Source organism: Mesoplodon densirostris, chromosome 14, assembly GCF_025265405.1.
Source record: "Mesoplodon densirostris isolate mMesDen1 chromosome 14, mMesDen1 primary haplotype, whole genome shotgun sequence".
NCBI lineage: Eukaryota > Metazoa > Chordata > Mammalia > Artiodactyla > Ziphiidae > Mesoplodon > Mesoplodon densirostris.
In genome coordinates this window covers 62370140-62395277 of record NC_082674.1, presented here as the reverse complement: position 1 = coordinate 62395277, position 25138 = coordinate 62370140, and the positions used below count along the sequence as shown (strand labels likewise).

The 25138-nt window shown below is 37.7% G+C and overlaps 1 protein-coding gene and 1 pseudogene across 2 annotated transcripts in view; one reads left to right on the top strand and one right to left on the bottom strand.

The window, feature by feature from the left end:
• EXOC6B (exocyst complex component 6B) overlaps positions 1 to 25138 on the top strand; it is a 730763-nt gene that overhangs the window by 107475 nt on the left and 598150 nt on the right. For both annotated transcript variants that reach the window (XM_060118019.1, XM_060118020.1), the window contains exon 6: positions 1512 to 1716. In XM_060118019.1, the coding sequence (XP_059974002.1) occupies positions 1512 to 1716 (205 nt within the window). The remainder of the gene's footprint in view (positions 1 to 1511; positions 1717 to 25138) is intronic.
• Positions 16203 to 25138, bottom strand: part of LOC132502098 (dnaJ homolog subfamily A member 1-like) — a 128336-nt pseudogene continuing 119400 nt past the window's right edge.

Sequence of the window (25138 nt, the reverse complement as noted above, 5' to 3'; positions counted from 1 at the left end):
CCCTCTGAATTTAAGTTACTATCTGCTATCATTTCCTTTCTGGCTTTCTTTAGTATTTCTTGTAAGGCAGATCTGCTAGCAAGGAATTCTCTTAGTCTTTGTTTATCTGGGAATATAATTCATTTTCATTTTTAAAGGCTAGTCATCAGCTAATGGTTGGTCCTGGGTGCTCAAAGAAACTTGAGCTGAGAAAGGTGTCTACCCTTTGTTAGTGGACTTGTATGTGGGTTTGGGAGTGCATTCAAAATTTAGGCAAGTTTTCAAGTCTGCTGAGCTTTTATATTCTGCCAAGCCTTCTCCTATGTGCAGGCCTGTAGTCTCCTAGTCAGCCAGGGATGTGTGGAGTGCTTAGGCCCTTTTAGGTGTCCCCTGCATTTGTGCACAGCTTCTCAGTCAGCTAGGGATATTCAGAGAGCTATCAGGTTACTCTATGGGTCTTTTATTTCCAGGACTTCCCTGTTAAGTTTTTGATTATTCCTCCAGTCTGCTCTTTGTTCCAACCTAGACGAACTTCAGGCCAGTAGAGCTGGAGGTTCCCCCCACTCTCTTCCTTTTTTAAAATGAGTTTGCTACTTTTCCTAACAGCACCACTCCATATAGGATTTTCACCCTCTGCTCCAAGTCATGTCAGCCCCTAACAGAAGAGAAGCTGCTGATTTTCCTGACAAGCCATAACCAATGATGGGGTGAGGGGAGGTGGAGAGGGTGATGGAGGTAGCCCCAGGCAAGAATACCACAGAGTCCCTCTCTATTTAGCAGTTTTCATGAATAAACCCTTCTCAATTTGTTGTTCTCCTTTCCAGAGTCCTTTCCAATTTCCGGAGTCTTGAAATGGTTGTTTGGGACAGTTTTGTCTAGTTTATATTTGCTTTTTGGGTAGAAGATTTGCTAAGCTCTTCTGTGTGCCATAGTTGGAAGTCTATCCTTGGGTACTTTATTTTATAGGATGATTTTTGTGACATTGATATGATCATTTTATATTTCCCTTTATTATTTTTTTCCTAGCAATGGCCTTTATTCTTTTTTTTTTTTGCGGTACGCGGGCCTCTCACTGTTGTGGCCTCTCCCGTTGCGGAGCACAGGCTCCAGACGCGCAGGCCCAGCGGCCATGGCTCACGGGCCCAGCCGCTGTGCGGCATGTGGGATCCTCCCAGACCGGGGCGCGAACCCGTATCCCCTGCATTGGCAGGCGGATTCTCAACCACTGCGCCACCAGGGAAACCCGGCCTCTATTCTTTATGTAATGAATTTCATTGGTGGATTTTCAAAGTTTTCTGTATTCTTGGGAAAAATTATTTTTTGATTATAATTTATTAAGTCCTGTAACATATATATTGATTTTTAATAATTTGACATTAATTTTTCCATTGATGTTTTTATTGAAACTTAATCCTGGATTTGTCTTAATGTACAGTGAAAACTAATTCAGGCTAGAAATTTTGCCTGAGGAATATATCTGTGGCCCTAAAGAAGACTGAGTTGAGCTAAAGGTGATGCAATTCCTTTTATAGGCATTATCCTGCACTGAAAACTCTGGAACATCTAGAGCATACCTATCTGCCTCAAGTAAGCCACTATCGATTCTGCAAGGTGATGGTGGACAATATCCCCAAGCTTCGAGAAGAAATTAAGGATGTTTCTATGTCTGATCTCAAAGACTTTCTGGAGAGTATCCGCAAACATTCAGACAAAATTGGAGAGACTGCCATGAAGCAAGTAGGTCTTGGGTTTATGATAGGTTGGCCAATGACTTTGCAAGTATTCTGTTAAACACAGATTTCTTTTTGCTAAATGTCTTAATTGTTTCTTGTCATTTTAGGGAAGTCCTTCATCTTTATGGGAACACATGATTTTAAAATATCTTTTATTTTCTTAGCAGAGCAATGAATTATTTACTAGTATATTGTTTTGCTCTGTGAATATTCAGTACATACTGATTGATTGTGATGGTTTATATTGGTGCTTTGAAGAGGCTTTTCTATTGTTTGAATACTTTTCTTGACTTTGGGTATGATTTGAAGCCCAAGATTTTTTTCCCCCAAGATTTTTAAAAGTTCTCTTTCTAGTTAATGGGCTAAATTGTGCTGCAGGTACCTTTGGTTGATTATTTACTATGTAAGCAAGATGTCATGTTATATATGAATATTTCTGTAATTGTTATTTCTGATATCAATGGGTATCAGTGAAAAAAGGCCTTTTGGGAAATGCTGGGAATTATGATCACAGAAAGGAATTTGTTTATAGCTTATAAATTAACAATGTGTTGAAAGTGTTTCAATTTTTTTCTTTCAATATCTTCATCTCTAAGTTATGAAAGCCACAAGGAACGTCCAGAAATACTTTGTCATTATGAATAAAGAACAGTAGTAATTTGCAGTATTACTTGCTCTTTTGAAATTTAAGTCACACTGCTTTTATTAAAATTTCTCTGTATGCCTTATGATGTAACCTATAACAATAAGTAGAAGATTCAGCTGTTTATGGAAAGTGTTTTTTGGTTCTATAAACAACTGTGTTCTTGAATAAGTCATTTGTAGTTCTTATTCTGTGAGGAATGAGGGAGTAGGTCATATTTTGCGTCATATTTTTGGTCTCAGCTAGCCTTGGTAATCTTCTAGATATGTCTTTGATTCTGCAAAAGAGATCTGCCTCTTTGGAAATCCCTTTCCTAAGGGAATACACATATTCTTTTCCCATTTCTTCTTTTAATTTCCTTATTGTTATACTTTACGAAGTGGAAAGCTTAAAACTAGCTGATGATAAACCCTGATGGAAATAATCATTTCATGTCATTTTTTTTAGTGGTGAAGAAACAAAATTAATCATTGAAAATGTACTTTTGCCTTGCTGTGTATATTTTGAGTACAGGAATGAAGGTGTCTTGTAAGACAAGTCTTTATTGTGGTTGACAAATTTTTACTAATTTTTCAAAATATACAAGAGTATAGTACAAAGTTGCTTTTCCTAGGCCTTTACTTGAGAAATTACTTCCTTTTTGGTGAAAGAGAGGATTCCATGAAGAATATTATTATTTCATTTAATGTGAGATATCTGGTCTCTCCCCTAATTATCTGAAGAAATTAAGGCCTAGGCCAGGGAAGTGATTTGCTCAAGTTCAGACGGCTGGTAAAGGTCAGATTCTGTAGTAGAATTCAGATTAGATTGAGATGAATTTGTCTGCTATGGCACTCAAAATGTGTAAACTGTTAGCTGTTGGCTGTATTTTTGTCATTTAAAGAAATGGTGAAGAAACCTTTCATGAATTCAGAACTTTTTAATTAACTGATAACCCTTTATTCCTCCTATAGCATTTTTCATCTCAAGTATAGCTCTTATTGCATGTATTACTATCCTATGCTATGGTATATATAAGATCATTGAATAAAGATATCTTACACATTTTAAAATCATCTGTAGTACCTAAAAAGTAAGGAAAGTAGGAGGGAGAGGAACTACCATATACTTTGTACATAGTAGGTGTTCAGTAAATATTTGTTTGAATTCATGGATGTTAGAAAAGAGGGAGAGGATCTGGTTTATTTCTCACTTATGTCAAGCCCAAAATGATGTTTCTGATTTGTGATGGTTTTCTTTGCAATGGTGATTTAAGGAAATTTTCCATTATATGGCTCTGTCATTTTTAATATGGTTTTGAAGATTGCTGCAAAAGGGGGAAGACCAAAGAGTATTGCATGTGGTAGGGTTTTTAAGGGCTAGGGATGGATGTGACACGTCATCACTTCTCTGATTTCACTGGCCAGAACTTAATAACATGGCCATAGCAACCTGTAAGGGATGCTGGGGAATATAATCTCACTGTGTCTAAGAGAAGAACACAGTTTTGGTGAATAATAGCTAGTCTCTGGCACAGTCTACCCTTTTGGTCATCAAATATCTCTTCACTATTTTTTTTTTTTTAAATAAATTTATTTATTTATTTATTTATTTGTGGCTGTGTTGGGTCTTTGTTGCTGCGCATGAGCTTTCTCTAGTTGTGGCAAGTGGGGGCTACTCTTCGTTGTGGTGCGTGGGCTTCTCACTGTGGTGGCCTCTCTTGTTGTAGAGCACGGGCTCTAGGTGCACAGGCTCAGTAGTTGTGGCACACGGGCTTAGTTGCTCCGCTGCATGTGGGATCTTCCCGGACCAGGGCTTGAACCCGTGTCCCTTGCAGTGGCAGGGGGATTCTTAACCACTGCGCCATCAGGGAATTCCATATCTGTTCACTCTTCCTCTCATCCATAGAACATACTTGTCCCTTCCCTAAGGAATACAACCCAATATCCCATCTAGTTACTACATCCATCTCAAAGTATGATATCTTCCGGGGATGCTCAGTACTCTCCATCAGATCCAGATGTGGCTCTTCAGTGGGCTGATGACCAGGAACTAAGATAGGTTATCTGCACCTGTGACCCTCCCACCCTCAGTATAACATGGAGAAGCTAGAACAGAATAGCTACAACAAAAACTTCCATAAAGGGAAGAACAGGAGATGTACAGTATTACCTGCTTCATAGCAAATCATGTAATCCTTTTGGGCCATCACTGGGAAATCTTTCTGCCTTAGTAGTAGGGGAACTTCCTTGTCTAGATGTTGATTCTGTGGAAAGAACTCCTTTGCCCATTGTTCTCCTGGGCTCTTGGCTGCATCTTAGTTTTTCTTTCCCTATTTTCTTCTGTGTACATTTCTGAAGTGTGTGCTGGGGAATATACCTTCTTTTGAAGTTTTTTCTCTCTCTCTCTGTAGATATACACATATATCTACATCTACACTTATATCTACAACCACATTTATATCTCTATCTTTCGGTGCTTACTTTTCTGCTTCTACAAGTTTAGGAGCCCAAGGGTTGTTTTAAGGTTCTGAACAAAGTTTTACTTAGTCCAGATTTGTGGGTTTTTGGCATTATAGTTACCTCAAAACTTAGTAGACCTCTGATCTGTCTCTTTCCAGTAGGTTCTATTTAGATACCATACCCACTGTTCTTTTCTAAACATAATTTTCAGGAATGATTTTTTTTCTTCTTCCCTGTTTGGGGAGGTAGTAGAGTTGGGGGAGCATAACCCTTGCCTCATGTCTCCTTCTTACTTAGGCCTACTTGGAGGCTATATGAAATAACGGGTAAGAAAACCATACCTGAATCTAATTTTTGCCTCAGGATTAAGTCACTTTGTTCAAGGAGGTCTTCTTTGGACTTAATTGCTCAAAATTTACCATCTTTTTCTTATACTATTTGGGATCTATATGTGTTCAGCTTTCTAACCCTCTGAGGCCCAAGTTTCTGGACTTGTGCTATTCCCTGTAATTTCAGTTTTCAAAGTAGGAAATTCTGTGCTCATCGTTTTTGTGTAAAACCTAGCTAAAAGCAGAAAGCAAATGCCAGTATACACTATAACTCTCTCTCTACATTCACATATAGAGCTACAGACCCAATAGACATGCGGTGTGCCTTTTCATTTATTACAGGTTCCAGTTTTGCCAGTTGTTTTGCCACAATATCACAGGGCTTTTCAGGCCTTTGACTTGCTAAATATATATTCTTGTGGCCTACTGCCTGACCTCTAAACTGATGTCATTTATTTTAGTTTTTTTTGTTATGGCAACACCATTCATCCAATGCCAGTGCCTGTTTCTTTAAATAACGATGCCTGTTGTAATAGCTAATCTCTAAAATCTCACTGTAGAAATTTTATTTTTCGCTCATGTGAAGTCCAAAATGGATGCTGCTTGGGTAGCTCTTCCTTCAGTGACTGTGAAGGGATCCAGGACTCTTCCAACTTGTGGCTCTATCACTTCAACATGTGGCTTTCAATGTTACAACAGTAGAGAAGAAAGTAAATAATGCCTGGAGATTTTTTTTTTCTTTAATTGAGCAGGCTTGTAGACCTAGCTAGCAGACCTAGCAGACCTAGCTAGTCTGCTACAACCTGCTATTACAGAGCTTAGAAAAATACATATTTCCGTGTCTCTTGTCTGTTTTTCTTCACCATTTCATCCCTTTGACATTTCTCCCCCATATGTTTGCCTTCTTATTTACTAATCCAGTTTTTAGCATTGTCTATGGCACTATTCAGAACTTTTATCATCATCATCAGTTTTAGTTCAGCAACTGCAGTTTTGGCCTTAAAAATGTGTTCTTGGGCCTCCCTGGTGGCGCAAGTGGTTGAGAGTCCGCCTGCCGATGCAGGGGATACGGGTTCGTGCCCCGGTCTGGGAGGATCCCATATGCCGCGGAGCGGCTGGGCCCGTGAGCCATGGCCGCTGAGCCTGCGCGTCTGGAGCCTGCGCGTCCGGAGCCTGTGCTCCGCAGCGGGGGAGGCCACAACAGTGAGAGGCCCGCATACCGCAAAAAAAAAAAAAAAAAAAAAAAAAAAAAAAAAAAAAAAAAAAAAAAAATGTGTTCTTTTCCTTAAAAAAAATTGAGTGGCCTTTAGAATCATACAAGAAAACAGATTTGAAAGTATCACTTACTATTGATAGTTGGTCTGGGTGCTTCTGGAAATTATGTAAATGATTGTGCTTTTTCTTGGTGGACATCTCCCATTTTTCTTCTTCCACTTACCCTATCCTGAGTTGCTGCATTGACCCATGGGTGGGGCTTTGTCCTTTGTACAATGAAATGATGGAGGCAGTTGGTAGATTGGCTTCTCTTTGGGATATACCAGTTAAACTACCAGAAGGACTCCACCCTAATTAGGGTTTAATGAGCAAATTTGGCTCCAAACTTTTACCCGAGATTATAATCTCAAACCGTTTGTTGTCCAATTTTATCAAGAGATATGATGCAAAACATACTATTTGAGGATGACCTGAAGGATATGTAGTTTATCCATTTCTCTGTATTCCAACTATTATATTGTCTGTGGATAAAGCTTTATCTGTAGGAAGCTTTTTGCTTTGATTGCATGTGGTAGGCAGAATTCTAAGATGGTCCCCAGGATTCCTGCCCCCTGGTCTGTGCATCCTGTAAAATCCTCTCCCTTAAGCGTGTGAACCTAATATGTAAGGTGAGAACCTTTAAAAGAGGGTCTAGAGGTCAGATATAAAGTTAGAGAGATTAAAAACTGCAGCAGATGCTTTACTGTTGGTCTTGAAGAAACAGAATGCCATGTTTTGGAGGGGGCCACGTGGCAGGGAACTGTAGGCAGCCTTGAGTTGCTGAGAGCTATCCCAAGCCAACAGCCAGCAAGAAAATGGGAACCTGAGTCCTACAACCACAAGGAATTGGATTCTGCCAACATTATGAGTGAACTTAGAAGACTGTGAGCTCCAGATGAAACCACAGACCTGACTGACATCATGATTTCAGCCTTGCGAGACCCTGAGCAGAAGGCCCAGCAAAAACATGTTGAACTCCTGACCCATGGAAACTTAGATAATAATTGTGTGTAGTTTCAAGTCACTAGGTTTATAGTAGTATGTTACACAGCAGTAGAAAACTAATACACTCTGTTATTTTGGTCTTGAATATAATTACTTTTTACTAAACTGTACATTTTTATTTTAATTTTGCCTTTGGGTCTAGGAAACAATGGTATAGTCAGTCTGGTTTAAAAGGTGTCAAAGTAGAAGTTTCTGAGTCTTTCACTTGTCTTCCAATATACAATATTGGGAAGCTGCAGAAAAGTAAGAAAAATGTATAAGTATGAAAACTAGGATAGAAGTTCAATCATACAGAAGAATCTGAGGAGGAATTTAAAAATTGTCCATTCTACTGTGTATTACCATATCGAATTTTAAGTCAAGCAGTCTTATTTTACAAAAAAAACGTTTCATGTTCTGTATATATCTTTTTAACATGGTATTGGAATGAAAGCACTTAATGGACCCACCTATGAGTCTGCCATGGGAAGTAGAGACATAGTTAAAGCAAGTAGAAAAACCTTCCCTTTTATCCTATCCCATTTTCTGTGTTGATATTCTTACAGTGTGCTTCCAAAATACTGTGTATGTCTTATTTTGGAATAATCAACTTAGCTTGAACTGTTTTATAAAAAATGTCTAAAGTAGTTCTTCATTAATTGTCTGCTGTTTTTTAGTTCTCCTTTTGAAATTGATTTCTGTAATTCACTTGTTATGGAATTGATTTGTGCAGGAGGGAAGTTCTGTATTTGTTATTTTGGTTAGTTTGCCTTAGGCTTTGTGGGACTAAATAACATTTGAAAGGTAAACATTCTTGGCTAGGTTGACTTCTATGTGGGGCCCTTTAACAAAGGGAAGGATTTACTTACTTTTAAAATTCTAACTTGGCTTTGCCAAATTATATAGGTTATATGACTGATGCTTAGAAAAGGAACTGGTTGCTTATAAAAGAAATGGAAGGCTCCCCAGGCATTCTTCCTTTAGTAACTAGTTTTAAAGAAACTGCTCCTTGGGTGAGATTAGCTGTCACCATGGTTCTTTCAGCTGTTGACTTTCTTTAAGTCTTGACTAGAGCAAAATATGCTGTTTTATTTATTGTGTAGAACATCTTTAACTTAGATCAGGCATAGTACTACCAACTGAATTCACATAGACCATGCAATGACTGCCAAGTAAAAGCAGTATTGCTGTTGAAATCTCTTTTGTGCTGGATGCTATGCAACACTTCCACAGAATATGGCCTTTGGAGTCAAAGAAGTTGGTGCTCACTTGGTTTGATGTTCCTGGATTTACTTTTTCTTTTCTTTTCTTCTTGATTTTGGTATTTTTGTGTTTGTACTAATTCTTGCTCCTTATTCTTTGATGATATGGATGGCCTGTGGGTAAGGTGGGGGAATGTGAGAGCTGTGTTATATGGGATTCTTGAAGTAGGCAACAATCAGAGTAGCTTATGATAGATGGTACAGTTTTAGAATCTGAGCTTATGACAGATAGTACAATTTTAGAATCTGAAGAGGCTAGTAGGGATTTAGTTTACTGTTCAGTAATATGATAGTTAACAGAATAGACTTTGGAGTTTGGGTTAGATTTGTCATTTGCTAGCTGTATGACAGTGGGCAAGTTACTAAACATCACATTCAGTCTTCACAACTCTATAGTTGGAATTTTTAATCTTCTTTGAAAAGACGTGGAAATATTTAGGGAAATCAAGTACTTAGCTTAGTCCCAGGCTTATAATACATGTTAAATTAAAAGAAAGAAAAAAAAAGAACCATCCTAGATGAATGGTGAATGTAAATAGATTCTAAGAGTATGGAGGAGGAGAAGATTAAAATTAGAGTTAAACTTGATGATTGAACTACTTTTAATTTTATTCGTAAAATTCAACTTTCTGTGACAATTTTCAGCCTTGAATTAGATCTCATTTTAAATCATTTTTTCTCCTTACCATAAAAATTATTTCTACTGTATACACTTCTAAAATATTTTGAACCTGAGTTCAGTTAAAAAGATGACAATTAAATTTAAAAGATCAGTGACCCTTGATTCATGTTGAGTGAAAGAAGAAAGAGAATTTATTCCTTAAATCTAATTTGACGGCAATATTACAGTTTGCTTTTGAGTTTTCTTCAGGATAAAAAGGAGACTATATGGTGTGTGTATATATAATAAACATATTATTTATTTGCTTTGGCTAAGCAAAGCACACCAGCTTATCAGGAGAAATTTTCTTGTTATTAAATTTTAAGAGAAAATTGTAATATGGGTTCTCAATATAGTTTGTGAACATGGATTTTTAGTGTGCTTATCCTAAAATAGACCATTACTATAGAGGAACAGCAGCTGTTGCAATACTTACACCATCTCTCACAAATATACTACATATATATATATATATGTTTCAGTTATTTTAAGATTAAATTCTTTTGAGAATATTCCTTTTACTGAGCCTTGGCTTGTACTAGAAAGTAGTAATACTTAATTTAAAACAATATGGTATCATAAGAATAAACTGCTGAGTAGAACAGAATACAAGTACAGAAATTGATCCAAATGTATAGTATAAGAATTTAATAAGTGATAAAGGTAGTGTTATACAAGAGGCATAGACACACGCAAATTAGTATTATGCCATATAGGTATAAAGTAACTTTTCCTCAGTAAACCTTATAGGCAGAAAGGTCAGAACAGTGCATGAGAATACCATCTTCCTGTCATGTTGTAGAGGGACCTGAAGGGTTCAACTTTGCTGTATAAACAGTGGGACATGCCTCAGGAGAAGGACCCTGCTCTTGTAATATTGATAGGGAAGCTGGGAGAAGGGCAAGAATGTCAATATGTACTAGGTGGATCCTTTCTGGTCAGAGAAATGACTTGGCTAGGGGAATTCTATCAATGCCTCTTAGATTAGCTTAGTATTCTTAGTATTCTTAGTATTCTTCAGATGAGCTGACTCAGTCTACTGAACCAGTTCATTGCTAAGCTTTGAGAATGGGGAAGGTAGGGAGCCACTAAGGCCCTCCAAGGTAGCATCTCATGGCACTAGGGGATGCTATTAGCATGATTGCTGCTTTACTTATCTGTCTTCCCAACCAGTTTATGGTCTCTGTAAGGACAGAGGTATGTTTTTTACCTTTATATCTTCAGCACCTTGCTAGCATAGTGCTTGGTCATAGTAGATAGTTAATAAATCAATTAATTACTCTTAATTGTGTATTTAATTAAATTTAATGTACCTGCACCTTAACATTTTTCAGGGAAAGCCATCCTTTTTTTAAATATTCTAAGGTATATCCTCTTATTCCAATTATATTCTTAAGTATATGAAAACATTAAAATTGCACTTTGAATGGATTTTGAAACTATCTGAAAATACTGTGGAGGTACTAAGAAGTGATCAAATTAACTTCTTGTTAAAGATAGTGGGTCGAACACATATATTTCTATCTTCCACCTCTCCAAACTCATAAAAACAACAGCTAAGGGAATTTTTTTTAACAAACACGAGCTCCCAAACATAAAGACGATAGGAGAGCAGGTGATAGCAACAGTTTTTGGAAATTGGAAAGTAAAAAGATGTGTGATAATTGTCCTAACATATCCAAGAAAACTCAATCCTAAACTGCTAGTAGAAGAAACTGAGAACAACCCAATTTTTAGTGTTTTGTAGAACCCCTGTGTTTAAGAAATTGCTGGCATCAGTGAAAGGGGGTAAAATTGATGGCCAAACAGAAAGATTGGTTGAATGTCTATTTCAGAACCAGTTAGACATCTGGATTCCTTCCCCAGCTTTTTCCTATCAGTTAACTGCCTGATCCCAACTCTAGCTGAAGATCAGAGAAAAACAGACACAAACTGAAAACAGTGAAAGTTTATATACTAAATACTGAGATTTATCCTGAATCTCACAGCCCTCTTTTCTGATTTGGTTCCCAGAACCAGGCTTATACCCTTCAGGTGTGAGATTGGAAGATAATCTGTATACTCTGAATAATATGATTAGCCCAAGAGAAGTATCCTAAAGAGATGTACACTGAGTAGTCCCCAGTAAAAAGGGCAAGTCAGATCACTTTGAAGGCCACAGTAGACTAGACTGATGTACATTCAGTCAGCTTTTTAGTTTCCCAATTTAAAATTTGAGCAGATGGCTAAGCATCACCAGATATTTGAGAAAAGATTCTAACATGAAAGTAGAGTCAGAACAAACATGTACAAAGAAGCAACTTGGAGAAGATAGGGACTATGCAAGAAGAGGAAAACCTAAAAGGCAAAACAAAACAAACTATCGTCAGTAGCATTAGAAAGATAAGAGAAAATAAATTACATGTAAAAAGCAAGATCAGAATGCTGCATAAAAGGAGAAGTGCAGAGAACAAAAAGAATGTTTAGAAATTAAAAATATGGTAGCAGAAAACACTTAAAGGAGGGTTTGGAAAATAAAGTTAAAAATATGTTCCAGAGAGAAGAGTAAAAAGAAAAAGAGATAGAACATGGGAAATAGAAAAGATATAAGAATATTAAGGGACAGTCTAGGTGATCCAGCATTTGAATACTAAACATTCTAGAAAAATAAAGCAAAAATGAAGGGAAGGAATTCATCACAGAAATAATACGGGAAATTTCCCAAAATTCTAAGACATGAACATGCAGATTAAAGGACCCACCAAGTATCCAACAAAAGGGATGAAAAGAGACTTATATCAAGGCATACTGTGAATTTTCAGAGGTCAGAGGACAAAGTGAAAATCCTAAATGTCTTTAGAGGTTAAAAACAGTATCTTATATGGCTTGGCTATGTATTGCATTTATACAGTTATAATAATTAAGTGCTAAAAGTTAATATAGGTAATTAATCCATTGGTTTATCTCTGTTGTAGAGGAATACGTGAATGGACACTGCACAGATATTTGGTGCTGGTGTGTTAAGAATGTGAAAGAGGCCTTCCCTGGTGGCGCAGTGGTTGAGAGTCCGCCTGCCGATGCAGGGGACGCGGGTTCGTGCCCCGGTCCGGGAAGATCCCACATGTCACGGAGTGGCTAGGCCTGTGAGCCATGGCTGCTGAGCCTGCGCGTCTGGAGCCTGTGCTCCGCAACGGGAGAGGCCACAACAGTGAGAGGCCCGCGTACTGCAAAAAAAAAAAAAAAAAGAATGTGAAAGAGACCTTAAACCCCCATCTTCCATGGTGGAAAGTCAATAGATAATGCTTAGAACTAAAAAACCCCACAATAGGCAAAAGGCAGAAACAACCCTAGTGTCCATTGATGGATGGATAAACAAAATGTGGTATATACATATAATGGAATATTATTTAGCCTTAAAAAAGGAAATTTGGGCACATGCTACAACATGGATGAACCTTGAAGACATTATGCTAAGTGAAATAAGCCAGGCATGAAAGGACAAATATTGTATAGTTCCACTTATCTGAGGTTCCTGAAGTAGTCAAATTCATAAAGACAGAAGGTAGAATGATGGTTTCCAGGGACTAACGGTAAAAGGGATGAGGAGTTAATGTTTAATGGGTACAGAGTTTCAGTTGGGGAAGATGAAGAAGTTCTGAAGATGGGTGGTGGTGATGGTTGTACAACAAGGTGAATGTACCTAATGCCACAGAACTGTACAGTTAAAAATGGTTAAAATGGAAAATTTTATGTCAAATTTTACCACAATTAAAAAAAACCTAAAGAAATAAGCAGTAGCACACATAAGCATGGTATGTAGAGATAAAGATGTAAGCATCGAAAGAGTGGTTGCTTCTGGGGAGCAGGATTTGGGGAGAAAGAGGAGAGGAGGAAACGGTTGTTTCTCATAAGAAACTCTTTATGTATAACTTAACTATGCATAGTTTTGCATGTATAACTTAGGGAAGATATATTGAACAAAAAAAAAAAGAAAAGAAACAAGTCAGATTAGGTGTATGTGTATAACATGGGATTTGTTGGTGGACTGGATATGAGGTAGTAAATGTTCCAACTCTCAGGGTACAGAGGAAACGTTCCCTTATTTAAGGGACTATTTATACCTACCTATGGCATTATTGATTTTTTTCTTTTATGTGGGTAATTGAGGAGTCTCCAGTCTTCAGATTCATAGCTGTAACAAGGTGGGAAAGGAATTTTGTGTTAGTTGTAAGTTAAACTGAGGTCCATTCAAATCTCTGTTGTATTGTGTGCCTTATTAAAGAAGTGAACAGATAAATTTGATTTAATAGGCAACAAAGCAAATTAAAAAAAATAATATAAAAATCTTGAAAGTGATGATAAAGGTTGCAAATTTGTGATAACCAGAATGTTCTCTTTCCCTTGCCTTGAATTCTTAAGTTAAATATTTACCATTGTTCAGAAGAGAATATGAGTTCTTCAATATCTTCCTTTGGTTGCAAAATGTCACACTACCTCACCCCTGCCACTGTTGCAGGTTCACACTCATTTCATACTTGGGCATGTGTTCTGGTGAGTGAGTAGTCCCTGTGCTGCTGCAGGAGAAGATGGGGAAAGAGGGAGTTAAAAGAGCAGTGAAGGAAAGTAGTGCTGATAGGCTAGCCTACATATAATTTGACTTGGCCTCAGAGTTCTGTGGGAGAGAGCCAGTGTTAACTTTCTGTTAAATTTACAATAAAGGAAAATGACCTACACTATGAAGTTTTTCTTTGGTGGTTCATAGAATAACTGAACTTCATTCCATTACAATATTTCTGGGATTTCCTACAGCCTCCAAGTATCATGAATAATTGTACCACACTAATGTGGAAATGAAGTTCAGGTCACTGAACTCACTTTTTTTTTCTTTTTTTTTTGCGGTACGCGGGCCTCTCACTGTTGTGGCCTCTCCCGTTGCGGAGCACAGGCTCCAGGACACGCAGGCTCAGCGGCCATGGCTCACGGGCCCAGCCGCTCCATGGCATCTTCGTGGACCGGGGCACGAACCTGCGTCCCCTGCATCGGCAGGCGGACTCTCAACCACTGCGCCACCAGGGAAGCCCTGAACTCACTTTTGACTTGAACTTGAGACCAGCACTTTAGATCTGACTTATCAGGTGGAAATGAATTGATCTTATTGACATAAATAAGATGCTACCTGTTTGTGTTTTTATTATATAATTTAGCCTCTGAAATATGCAAGGACATGAAAGGTTATTTAAAATGATGCCTTAAATATAATATGTAAATATACAGCCTAAGTGGTGTTAAATATTACTGTACAGGGGGCCAAGAACAGCCACTTTATTATCAGATTAAGTTTATTTATTATTATTTTTTAAAAAGCCTTTATTTATTTTCAAATTTTATTTATTTATTTATTTTTGGCTGCATTGGGTCTTTGTTGCTGCACACGGGCTTTCTCTAGTTGGGGTGAGCAGGTGCTACTCTTTGTTGTGGTGAGCGGGGCTTCTCATTGCGGTGGCTTCTCTAGTTGCAGAGCAGGGCTCCAGGCATGTGGGCTTCAGTAGTTGTGGTGCGTGGGCTCAGCAGTTGTGGTTTGCGGGCTCTAGAGCGCAGGCTCAGTAGTTGTGGCGCATGGGCTTAGTTGTTCCGCGGCATGTGGGATCTTCCTAGACCAGGGCTTGAACCCGTGTCCCCTGATTGGCAGGCAGATTCTTAACCACTGCGCCACCAGGGAAGTGCCAAGCCTTTATTTATTTGCTTATTTATTTTTGGCCGCACAGTGCAGCTTGCCCGGGCCCTTTGGCAGTAGAAGCACGGAGTCCTAACCGCTGGACAACCAGGGAATTCCCATTATCAGATTAAGTTTAGATCAGGTCAGACACAGCCTCTCTCTGCCTTTCTAAATGATGAATGGAAGCAAGATGTATTTTCATCTCATTGGAATGAACTATTAAAGTTTATGTTTAATAGATAGTGATCTCTCATTACAGGTCTGAATGAACTAGTATTCTTTTTTTTTTTTTTTTGCTTTGTAATCAGTATATTAAGGAGACATTCATACATTTCAAGAGTTGCTTAATTCTGATATCCAGATTTAAGCTTATGAGAATATGACTTTAAACATACAATTAAAGCTATTCATAATTTGCTATACTACCAACATTAAATTACAGTTTCTTTGGAGCATAAGTTAAATGGTTTAAAGTAAGCCTGTAATATACCTGCAAAACACCTTCCTAACTCATACATGCAAATTACTTCTTCATGTAAAGGCCTCATCACTCCAGCCTCTAAGTTACCCTGCTCCAGAAGTCACTACTCTTAAGTAAGGCTTACTGTGGTCCAAAGAGAAGGAAAAAAAAAAGTAACCAGGACCAATAACTAGATATATTAAAAAAAGATGGCCCAGCAGAAGGGAATGCAGTTCTACAAATGCAAGCCCTCAAGAAGCAGCATGTTATATGATAAACCCCTTCTTTAGAAAGGTATCATTCCTATCACTGATACCACAGGCTAAATTAAATTATATAGCATGCCATCTTCAAGTAACAGTTGAGGCAATAGAATAAATGCAGAGGCATCGCAATGAATCCCATTTAATACCACTATACAGACCAACACTTCTCTACAAATTCTTTGACTGCCAGTTAAATAGTTTTAACTTAATAGCTGAACAATTAAGGGTCATACACTGAAGTCAATACATATACCTGGCATTTCAGTCTAAGCTATTCCATGTACATAGCTGAAATCAGTTACAAAGTATGGCCTAACAAATGCTAGGGGAAATTTGTTAAAGTAGTTTTTACAAGTATTAAACTTATCTTGCACACTGAAGTCATCATACATACAGGGCAAAGTCAGCTCTTTTATATTTGAGTTTATTCTTCATTTAACTTTTAAAACACTACTATAGTTGAGTATTAAAACAAACAATAGCAAGTAGTGAGCATATTATGATTATAGTCCTTCACTCAATCACTACTGCAAATAAAATGCCAGCAGTGAGTGTTATTCACTGGCCCCATTAGGAGGTCTGACACTGAACACCACCCCGAGGATGATGTTCATCATCCTCATATGCTTCTCCATTGTAATGGCGCTGTCTTTCCTGATTTGGATCAAAGTCCACTAGTTCTACCTGGTCCATTTCATCAGTCTCTTCCACTTACTTCCTCTCAGGTTGGAGTTTTTCCAGCAAAGAGAGTTCATCATGGGGGAGAAAGCCATTCTCAGGAAAGTTTTCCTTAAATTCATTGATTATGCGACCCTTTTAATATGGTCTGCGATAAACTGGCATGCCTTCATTTAGCACACACTTGATATCTCCACGCTTGACAATCTGACCTGGATGAGAAGTGATGACTGTGGTGCTCTTGTCCAGAGTAGATATCGGCTTTTGGAAGTCACGCAATGTCTCAGCCAGCTGTATGTCCATACACATGAAAAGGTCTTCTCCTCGTCAAGTAAAAACAGCATGGTCCTTCTGATCTAAAATGATGATAATAGCTCCTGGCTCCAGTCCTGGTTCTTGGTGTCTCCTTCACCATGGAATGTTATCTTCTGGCCATCTTTTATGCCTTTGTCAATATGAACTTCTAGAATTTTCTTCTCTCAAACTATCTTCCTTCCATTGCAGCTTTTACATCTATCTTTAGGACTGATCTGCCCCCCATGGCCCTGGCACTCCATGCAGACAGACTGAATTTGCTGAACCATTACAGGTCCTATTTGATGAATTATTATTTGCATTCCAGTACCTCGGCAATTGGGACAGCACTTTACTGCTCCTTTCTTAGCATCTCGGGCTTCACATTTGTCACAAATCACATTCTTTTGCAGAGCTAGTTTTCTTTTTGCACCATTATATAAATCTTCTAAGGTTACTGTGAGTTGATGCACAACATTTTTACCTCTCCTTTCTCTTTGCATCCTACCTCTTCCTCCAAAAAACATATCAAAGATGTCCATGGGGGAGCCCAAACCACCACCTGCTCCACCTTGTTTAACTGCCTGCTCTCCTCCTTTGTCATATAATTCCCTTTGCATCAGAGAGCACTTCAAAAGCTTGAGAAATCTGTTTAAACTTCTCTCCTACATTTGGATTCTTATCAGGGTGGTACTTCAAGGCCAGTTGCCTGTAAGCCTTTTTCAGTTCTTCTTGGGTAGCATTGGGTTTGACCCCCAGAACATCATAAGTGGTTTCTTTCACCGTTTTGTACAGCCGGTGAGATGAGTGGGCGGATGCCGATGTTGGGGAGCGGGAAGGAGCGCGTTGCGGTGCGCAGCTCGGGCAGCCGCCACTCCTCTGCCTTTTTAAGGATCGTACTATATTACTCTGCTTGTGTATGGATGATGTTTTCTCAAGTCAGATATAACAACTGCATGATTAAAATATGGAATATATATTTTAAAACAAAGACTTGCTTCTCTTTTACTTGCATCTCTTTATATGGTTGGGGTCCCCCCCTCCATTTCCTTTCCTTTTTCTTCTCTTATTTTTTCCCTATTTATTTCTCTCTTTCTCTCTCTCTCTCTCTCTTTCTGTGTTTCCCTCTCTCTTAGTTCTAGAAATCCTGCTTGTAAGACCTGAGAATTCAGCTTCATCTTGAGCAGCCTTACATGCTGACCACCGCAACTGGGAATCTTTATTTTAAAAAGTCAACCATGGTATAAGATCTGAAACCGTAATAAAGTTTGAGAATCATGGTATTTGCTCTCTATTATGTGTATGTTTAGCTGTGTGGATAATGGTTCTTTGGTCTGAAGAACAGTTCCAAGTTTGACATTTTTAAAGGGTTTAAATTCAAGGATAAGAACTCATCAGTTCTGGTTCTTCCCAGATCCCAGATTTTCTTGATGTTCTGATATGCTTTCACTATTAATTCTAATTAGGTTCTAATATCTAATCTTATATTAACACAGTGAATGTACAAAGCAAACAAGGACACTAAAGACATGCTTTAAAATGGTTGTTAAGTCTTGCATATTTTTACTTAAATGTGATTAATCCTTGGGCCCTGCCTACAGATAGTAATTTATTCTACTGTTTGAACTGCATCTTAAATTTGGTGAATGCTTTCTCACGTTTTGTGCTTCTTTACCCCAAGTTTAGATCTGTTTAATATCATTTTATAAAATAGATCTCTCATCTTGGGTCATTTGGTCATTTCAACTGTCTTTTATTTTTTAGTGCTTTCATTGGGCTAGCAGGGATCATTAATACCCAAGAAAATTGGTCTCATGTAATTGACTATAAAAATTACTGTAACATTTTATAAGTAGGAGAATTATGAGTTATAAAATATTACAATCAAAGAGGCATTAGCACCAATCAAAGCTACTTTTACTTTAAAAAGATTGAGTTTGATTATTTGGTTATAAGAACACTTCGAGATAGTGGTCTAAGAATGTAGACCCTTAAATGGGAGAAAGGAGACTGGATCCATTGCTGACTCTCTCAAGGACCATAGGCATTTACTTATTATCAACTTGGCTTGCACTAATTGCAGACTAGGAGAGGTGGTGCCTTACCTTATCTTTGTCATGCAGTTATAGTGATAATAGAGAATACAGAGCAGCAGTCAACTCTCTTTGTAATAATTTTTAGAGAAAATTAGCTCATATCCATTCCTAGTCAAGTCTTTCTTGTAGAAAATTTTTTTTGTAGTGTCTTCAATATTAAAGAGCATAGGTTTGGAGTCAAGAAAGCTGGGTTGAAACTTCTCAGTTATAATGGGCAAAACACTTAATCTAAGCCTTATTTTCCTTTTTTATTAATGTGTCAAATAAGATCATGTATGTAAAGTACTTAGACACACAGTAGGCACTTAATAAATATGGCATTTTTGGATGTTTTTGTTTTGAGATCTATGTGATTTTATCAGGCAATTAGTCTTCAGTTGGGGTAGCTTGGGTATTGATAGCTTAATACCAGCTGTCTTTCTGCCTCTCCATCTTCTTATTAAATGATTGCAACTACATTTTTTTCATGAGTAGTTTTAAACAAACTGATTTGGGAAAGCATGAGCCACTACTTTTAGAGGGAAAAAATTTTTTTTAACCTGAAGGTCTTCCTTATTTTTTTCAGGCTTCAGTGTTAAGAGAAGCAGGGTTTTTGTTTGTTTTGTTTTTTGTACTATACTGCAATAATTGCTTTAATGTCAGTGAGAAACCAAACCTTACATCTGCTTAAATGGGCAATTCAGACCATAGAAATTAGTGAGACTTAAATGGATATCTTTATTTTGTTGATGGAAATTGTATTTTGGGTTCTTAGTCTTTCTACAGTCTCTTGAAGTAACTTCACTATGCTAAGTTACTAGATTGAGCTATACTCTGAGCTCAGTGTATTTTCTCATCTCCTGTGCTGATACTTCTTGGTATGAACAAGTCAGTTTACTGGTATGCTGTACTTTCCTTTTGACAATTCTAGACGCCTGCCACGTGTGCAGAGTGTAGTGGAGCCAAGTTTGAGGTTTGGATTTAGAGCCCTCCCCAAATCCCCGTGGTGTGCCCTTTGACCTGGGGGATAGTTCTTACTGGCCCTGGAGAAATCCAGTTGAGAATTCCTAGGATTGTTGTGCTCTCAGTGAGTGCTTTATTCTTGTCCTCTGCCAGATGTTTTCTTTACTGAGCAAAAAACTCCATCAAAATAATGGTAAGGGAACTGGTATGTGAGGAAATAAAAAGAAAGGAAGAAAAAGAAATATTCAAATATATTCAGGAGGGCCAGAGATGTGGACCTAAGGATGTTCTAGAAAAAGAGGAATCTATTTTCTCACATCCTACTAGATCTCCCTGCTAAAAACTTTTAGCAAGTAACCCTAGAGTACCTTTAAAATTAAAAATATTTACATACAATATATCTTTTTTTTGGTGTCCATAAGTTTTTAAACATGCATAGATTCATGTAAACACCACCACAAACAGAACAACTCCATCACTTCCAGCTACCCCTTTGTAGTCAAACCATCTCTCTATTCCTAACCCCTTGGCCATTGATCATGAAGTTTATCAAAAGTATAGGTTGGGAAGCACATTGAACAGATAAGGAGGACTACCAGAAACTTCAGTTAATTAATTATTGCTAATTATTATCTCACTGATTGAGAATGTGACATTTCTCTTATCCCCTCTTGTTTAGGATCTTAACAGAGAAATGAACCCCAAACTAAAAACGCAGAAAAATTAAATTTTTGCAATTGAATAGTGACAGATGACCACCTAAGTTGTTGCTTTTTTAGTTCTATGTGATTCTAAGCTTTAGAGGCTTTATGACCTTTGAACCTGACTGTACTGGGATGAATTCTTTCTGTCTTCTTTAGGAGGTGAATGGATAAATGACTGCACCAAGATGGCTAGGGAATAAAATTCTGGACTGGGAAGTATGGGAAGTGGTTAGATCATTAGAGGTGAATTTTTCACTCATAGACTCTTTTCTTCTTTGTTCTTTGTGAGAGGCTATTGAACAAAGCTGTGGCAAGAGTTTATACTGTGAGCCGGAAGTTTTCAACTGACTACATTTTATTTGTTTTGAAAGCTTGCAAAAATGTTGTTTTGTTGACAAGTTCAGGCTACTTTACCTTCCTGACATAATTTTCTAATTGCACGTCTACAGCAAATGTAGAACAGCTTCCAATTATTACTTTGTGTGTGCATGCAGAGGAGAAAATGCTCTGCAGATTGGGGCAGTTGTCTGGGGGGAAAGAAAAGGCCTTGTCATGTTGTAGTGCCTACTTGCACGTGTGTGTTTGCTTAAACTCAGAAGTCAGCCAACCATTGAGGCCTCTAGTGTGGTTAGCTATTAAAACAGAACAGCGATAATGGATCTTTATATAAATGTTTAAGTATTTGGAAATTTTTGAAATTGAGAAAATTCTGTTTTACAAATCAGGGTGGGCTGTCAGGGGAGATGATTACACCCTATACCAGTTGAGATGTTAATGAGATTGGGAAGGAAGTAGGGAATTTAAGAGCCCTTATTTTTAAAGTCTTGCAATGCCAGTGCTTAAGATGTGTTCTGTGGCACACCACCATAAATCACAGAGGACTCACTTGTAGAATACTAGGTAATAAAAGGGATCTGGGACACTTGTTTGGAGGAGGGGAACCTATAGCTAGGATAGAGTTCAGGAAGTGGAACTAAGATGATAATCATTTACTGGCATTTTTTCGAGGGCATATGTCTGAATTCGCTTCATCTTTTTGTTCCCATAGAACCTAGCACACTGCTTTGTACAAACTAGGCATTCAGCAAATTTTTGTTATATTATACATACATATACTTTTTTTTCCTTTGGCAGGGCACTTATGCATTTAAGTATAGAGAATTTCCATGGATATTGTAAGAGTTTTAATATTTTCCTGGTCTTCTTAGGCTCTTAATTTGCTGATGAAACCTATAACTGTTATGTTCAATTTTGATATCTCGAGATGCAAATTATCTTTGAAGTACCAGGTGAAATTTTTTCACTTAGGTATAATTTTATCTTGATTCTTCTCCAGTGAAACTTTCTCACTTCTTTATACCAGTGCTTTTTTTTACCTGGCAAAATATTCATAACATAAAATTTACCTTCTTAAATCATTTTAAAATGTACAGTTTTGTGGCATTAATCAGTACATTCACACTGTTGTGCAACCATCACCACCATCCATCTTCAGGACTTTTTCATCTTCTAAAACTGAAACCCTGTAACCAGTGAATTAAAAGCTTATGATTTGTGCTCCAGTACTGATTGAACAAATAAAATCTTTCATATATGTGTTGAGAAACTTGCGATCTCTTTCCAGGGAAGAAGAAAAGGCAAAAAGCAAAACTGGAATTCACACAATAGCTTTTTAATTTAGTAAGAAATAGATTGTAGTTCTTGAATTTTATAGATAGGTTTTTCTCTTCTTTAGTTTCCTTAAGAAATTTGTTCAGAAGCAACAACTGGAGTAGCCCTTATTCTCTGAAAGTATTTCTAGTCTCTCTCTCTGTGTGTGTGTGTGTGTGTGTGTGTGTGTGTGTGTGTATTTTTGTAGTCTTTGTAACTAACAAGACAAATAGAAAGCTATATTTTTACCTTAGGTTTTGTTTTTAGTGTAATTACTTGCTGGCTTGCACCGTGGTGGTCTTAATCTTCTTTTGAGGGTTGTGCCCTTGAGTATGGTGATTTTAATCTGGTGTCAAAGAATTTAAGGATAAGGAGTATCTTTTTTTTCGGCACTATAATCTTATTTTTTGACTTAGGCTGAAGTCTGTTATTAATTTGTACCCTTCCCTTACTTCCCATATAAGAAAACAAGCAAATGTCAAAAAATAGTACGGCCTACTTTCCAACAGAATGACTTCAGCTCTCCTCAGTTTGTTAAACATATGAATCTCTTAGCTGCCCTGATGAAGAGGCTGTGGTCTATCTGGGCATGTGTTATGTTTGTCTTTCTTGGTAAGTCTTTAAAGCAGAGTTGGCCTTTTAACAGTGGAGAGGAGAGATATCTATAGCAGTAGTTCCTAAACATTTTAGGGACATGAACCTTCTGAGAATCCAATGAAAGTCATGAACCCTCTCCTCAGAAAAATTATTGTGTGGACACAAATTCTTCATAAAATCTCAGAGGATTTGAGTACTCTGTGAAATATATCCTTGTGGGAGCCATCTGGACTATTAAGATCCAGTATGAGTATTAGATTCAGTAGTGTATTCTGAGATGCTCCTTTTCTAGTTTCATCATGGTTTGTGAAGAATACATAGTGGAAAAGCTTGAATAAAATTATAACAGTCTCACGGTTCAATCTTACATCATTAGTGAAAATGGATGCTATTTTTACTAACACACTGACAGGTAGATTCAAGATGTTGGTAAACTTTTCTGACTTGCCCAGTTTAGATAGTAGATAGGTGTCTGAGAATACGTTGACCTATATTGTATACTGTGAAAGTTGGATAAGGTTGTATTTCCAAACTTTGGTTTGCCTATGATTTCTCATGTGCTTTTGTTACTTATTTTTCTTCTTACTTCTGTTGTATAGGTAATACAGAAGAAATTGAGAAGGGCAAAATAACAATGAAAATAAATTTTGACTTGAAATACCTAGTGATAGCATAATATGAGTAAACTTAAAATGGCATATTCAGTATGACTTACAATTAAAATTGGCCATATTGGGCTTCCCTGGTGGTGCAGTGGTTGAGAGTCTGCCTGCTAATGCAGGGGACACGGGTTCGAGCCCTGGTCTGGGGGGATCCTACATGCCACGGAGCAACTAGGCCCATGAGCCACAACTATTGAGCCTGCGCGTCTGGAGCCTGTGCTCCGCAACGGGAGAGGCCGTGATGGTGGGAGGCCCGTGCACTGTGATGAAGAGTGGCCCCCGCTTGCCACAGCTAGGGAAAGCCCTCTCACGGAGGCGAAGACCCAACACAGCAAAAATAAATAAATTAATTAATAAACTCCTACCCCCAACATCTTCTTTAAAATTGGTCATATTCAGTAGACATAAAAAGGCATTTTATAATACTTCGGTGAAGATTCACCTTTTTCTTCATAGAGAAAATACTCCTTTTTTCTGTAGCTTAACTGATGTCATAGAGAAACAGGACTTTTAAGCAGAAACTTGCTTGGCCTTCAGCACTCTTACTGCTTAATTATATGTTTCCACCATTCTTTATTGCTTCAATTCCAGTTTCAGAGGAAGAGGCTATTCCTCCTGTTTAAGACTGTTTCTTCCACTTGTGCTCAGTCTTATTTCTTTGTTCTGTCAAATGTTCCATCTTTCTCTTCCTTCCTTTTTTCTTCAACCTTTCCCTTTCACTGACTCCTTCCACTTTACACTTGACATGCTCAGGTCTCCCTTTCATAGGCTATACCACTGTAATCCCTCTCCCTGTCACCAAACCATCCAATGCTTTTCTTCCATATTTCCTGTCTTATTGAAAGATATCAGTGTTCATCCAAGATAGAAATCTGCGATGCTAAGGAATTTGATAGTTGGGTGGTAATCTAAGTGTAGTAAGTAGCATAGTAATTAAAATATTGTGGGATGGAGAGGAGGATACATAATATTGTAAAGTAAAAATGCATGTATTAGTAAAAGCAGAATATTAGAACTAGGGGGATTCTTACTTCCTGGGATAGTTTAGAGCTTGTAATGTCTGGAAATAGAGGTGGACTAAATAGCTTGATGAGGCTCTTTTTTCAACTCTTACTACATGTACTAGTGCATGACAGCTCACTAAAACTTTTCCAAAAAATTTGACACCCTTATCTTCAAAAGAAATTGAACATTTACACCCAATAGCTGTATATTTGTATTTATAAATTATATATGTATATTAATTTCAGTAGTAATACACATGGTTCTAAACTTTTTTGATTATGGACTGCCTTCAGTAAAACATTTTTGTGTATATATACCTTATATATGTATATGTTATTTATTTATAAGTGGTATACATATGTACTACTCTTATTAGTTACTGTCTCTCGGCAGGATGTATATTTAGGGAGAGAGTCATTGTTAATAATGCATTTAAATCCCCCTTTCAAATAGTCTTTTTTTTTTTTGCGATACGTGGGCCTCTCACTGTTGTGGCCTCTCCCGTTGCGGAGCACAGACTCCAGATGTGCAGGCTCAGTGGCCATGGCTCACGGGCTTAGCTGCTCTGCGGCATGTGGGATCTTCCCGGACCGGGGCACGAACCCGTGTCCCCTGCATCGGCAGGCAGACTCTCAACCACTGCACCACCAGGGAAGCCCTCAAATAGTCATTTTTATAATTTCAAATTTGGAGTGTTATTTTCTGTCAGATCTGTTTTGATCATCCTTATACTTGCCACATGATATACTTGACGGGGGCTCTTACCAGGTTTATCAGTTATCTATTGCTCTTAACAAACTACC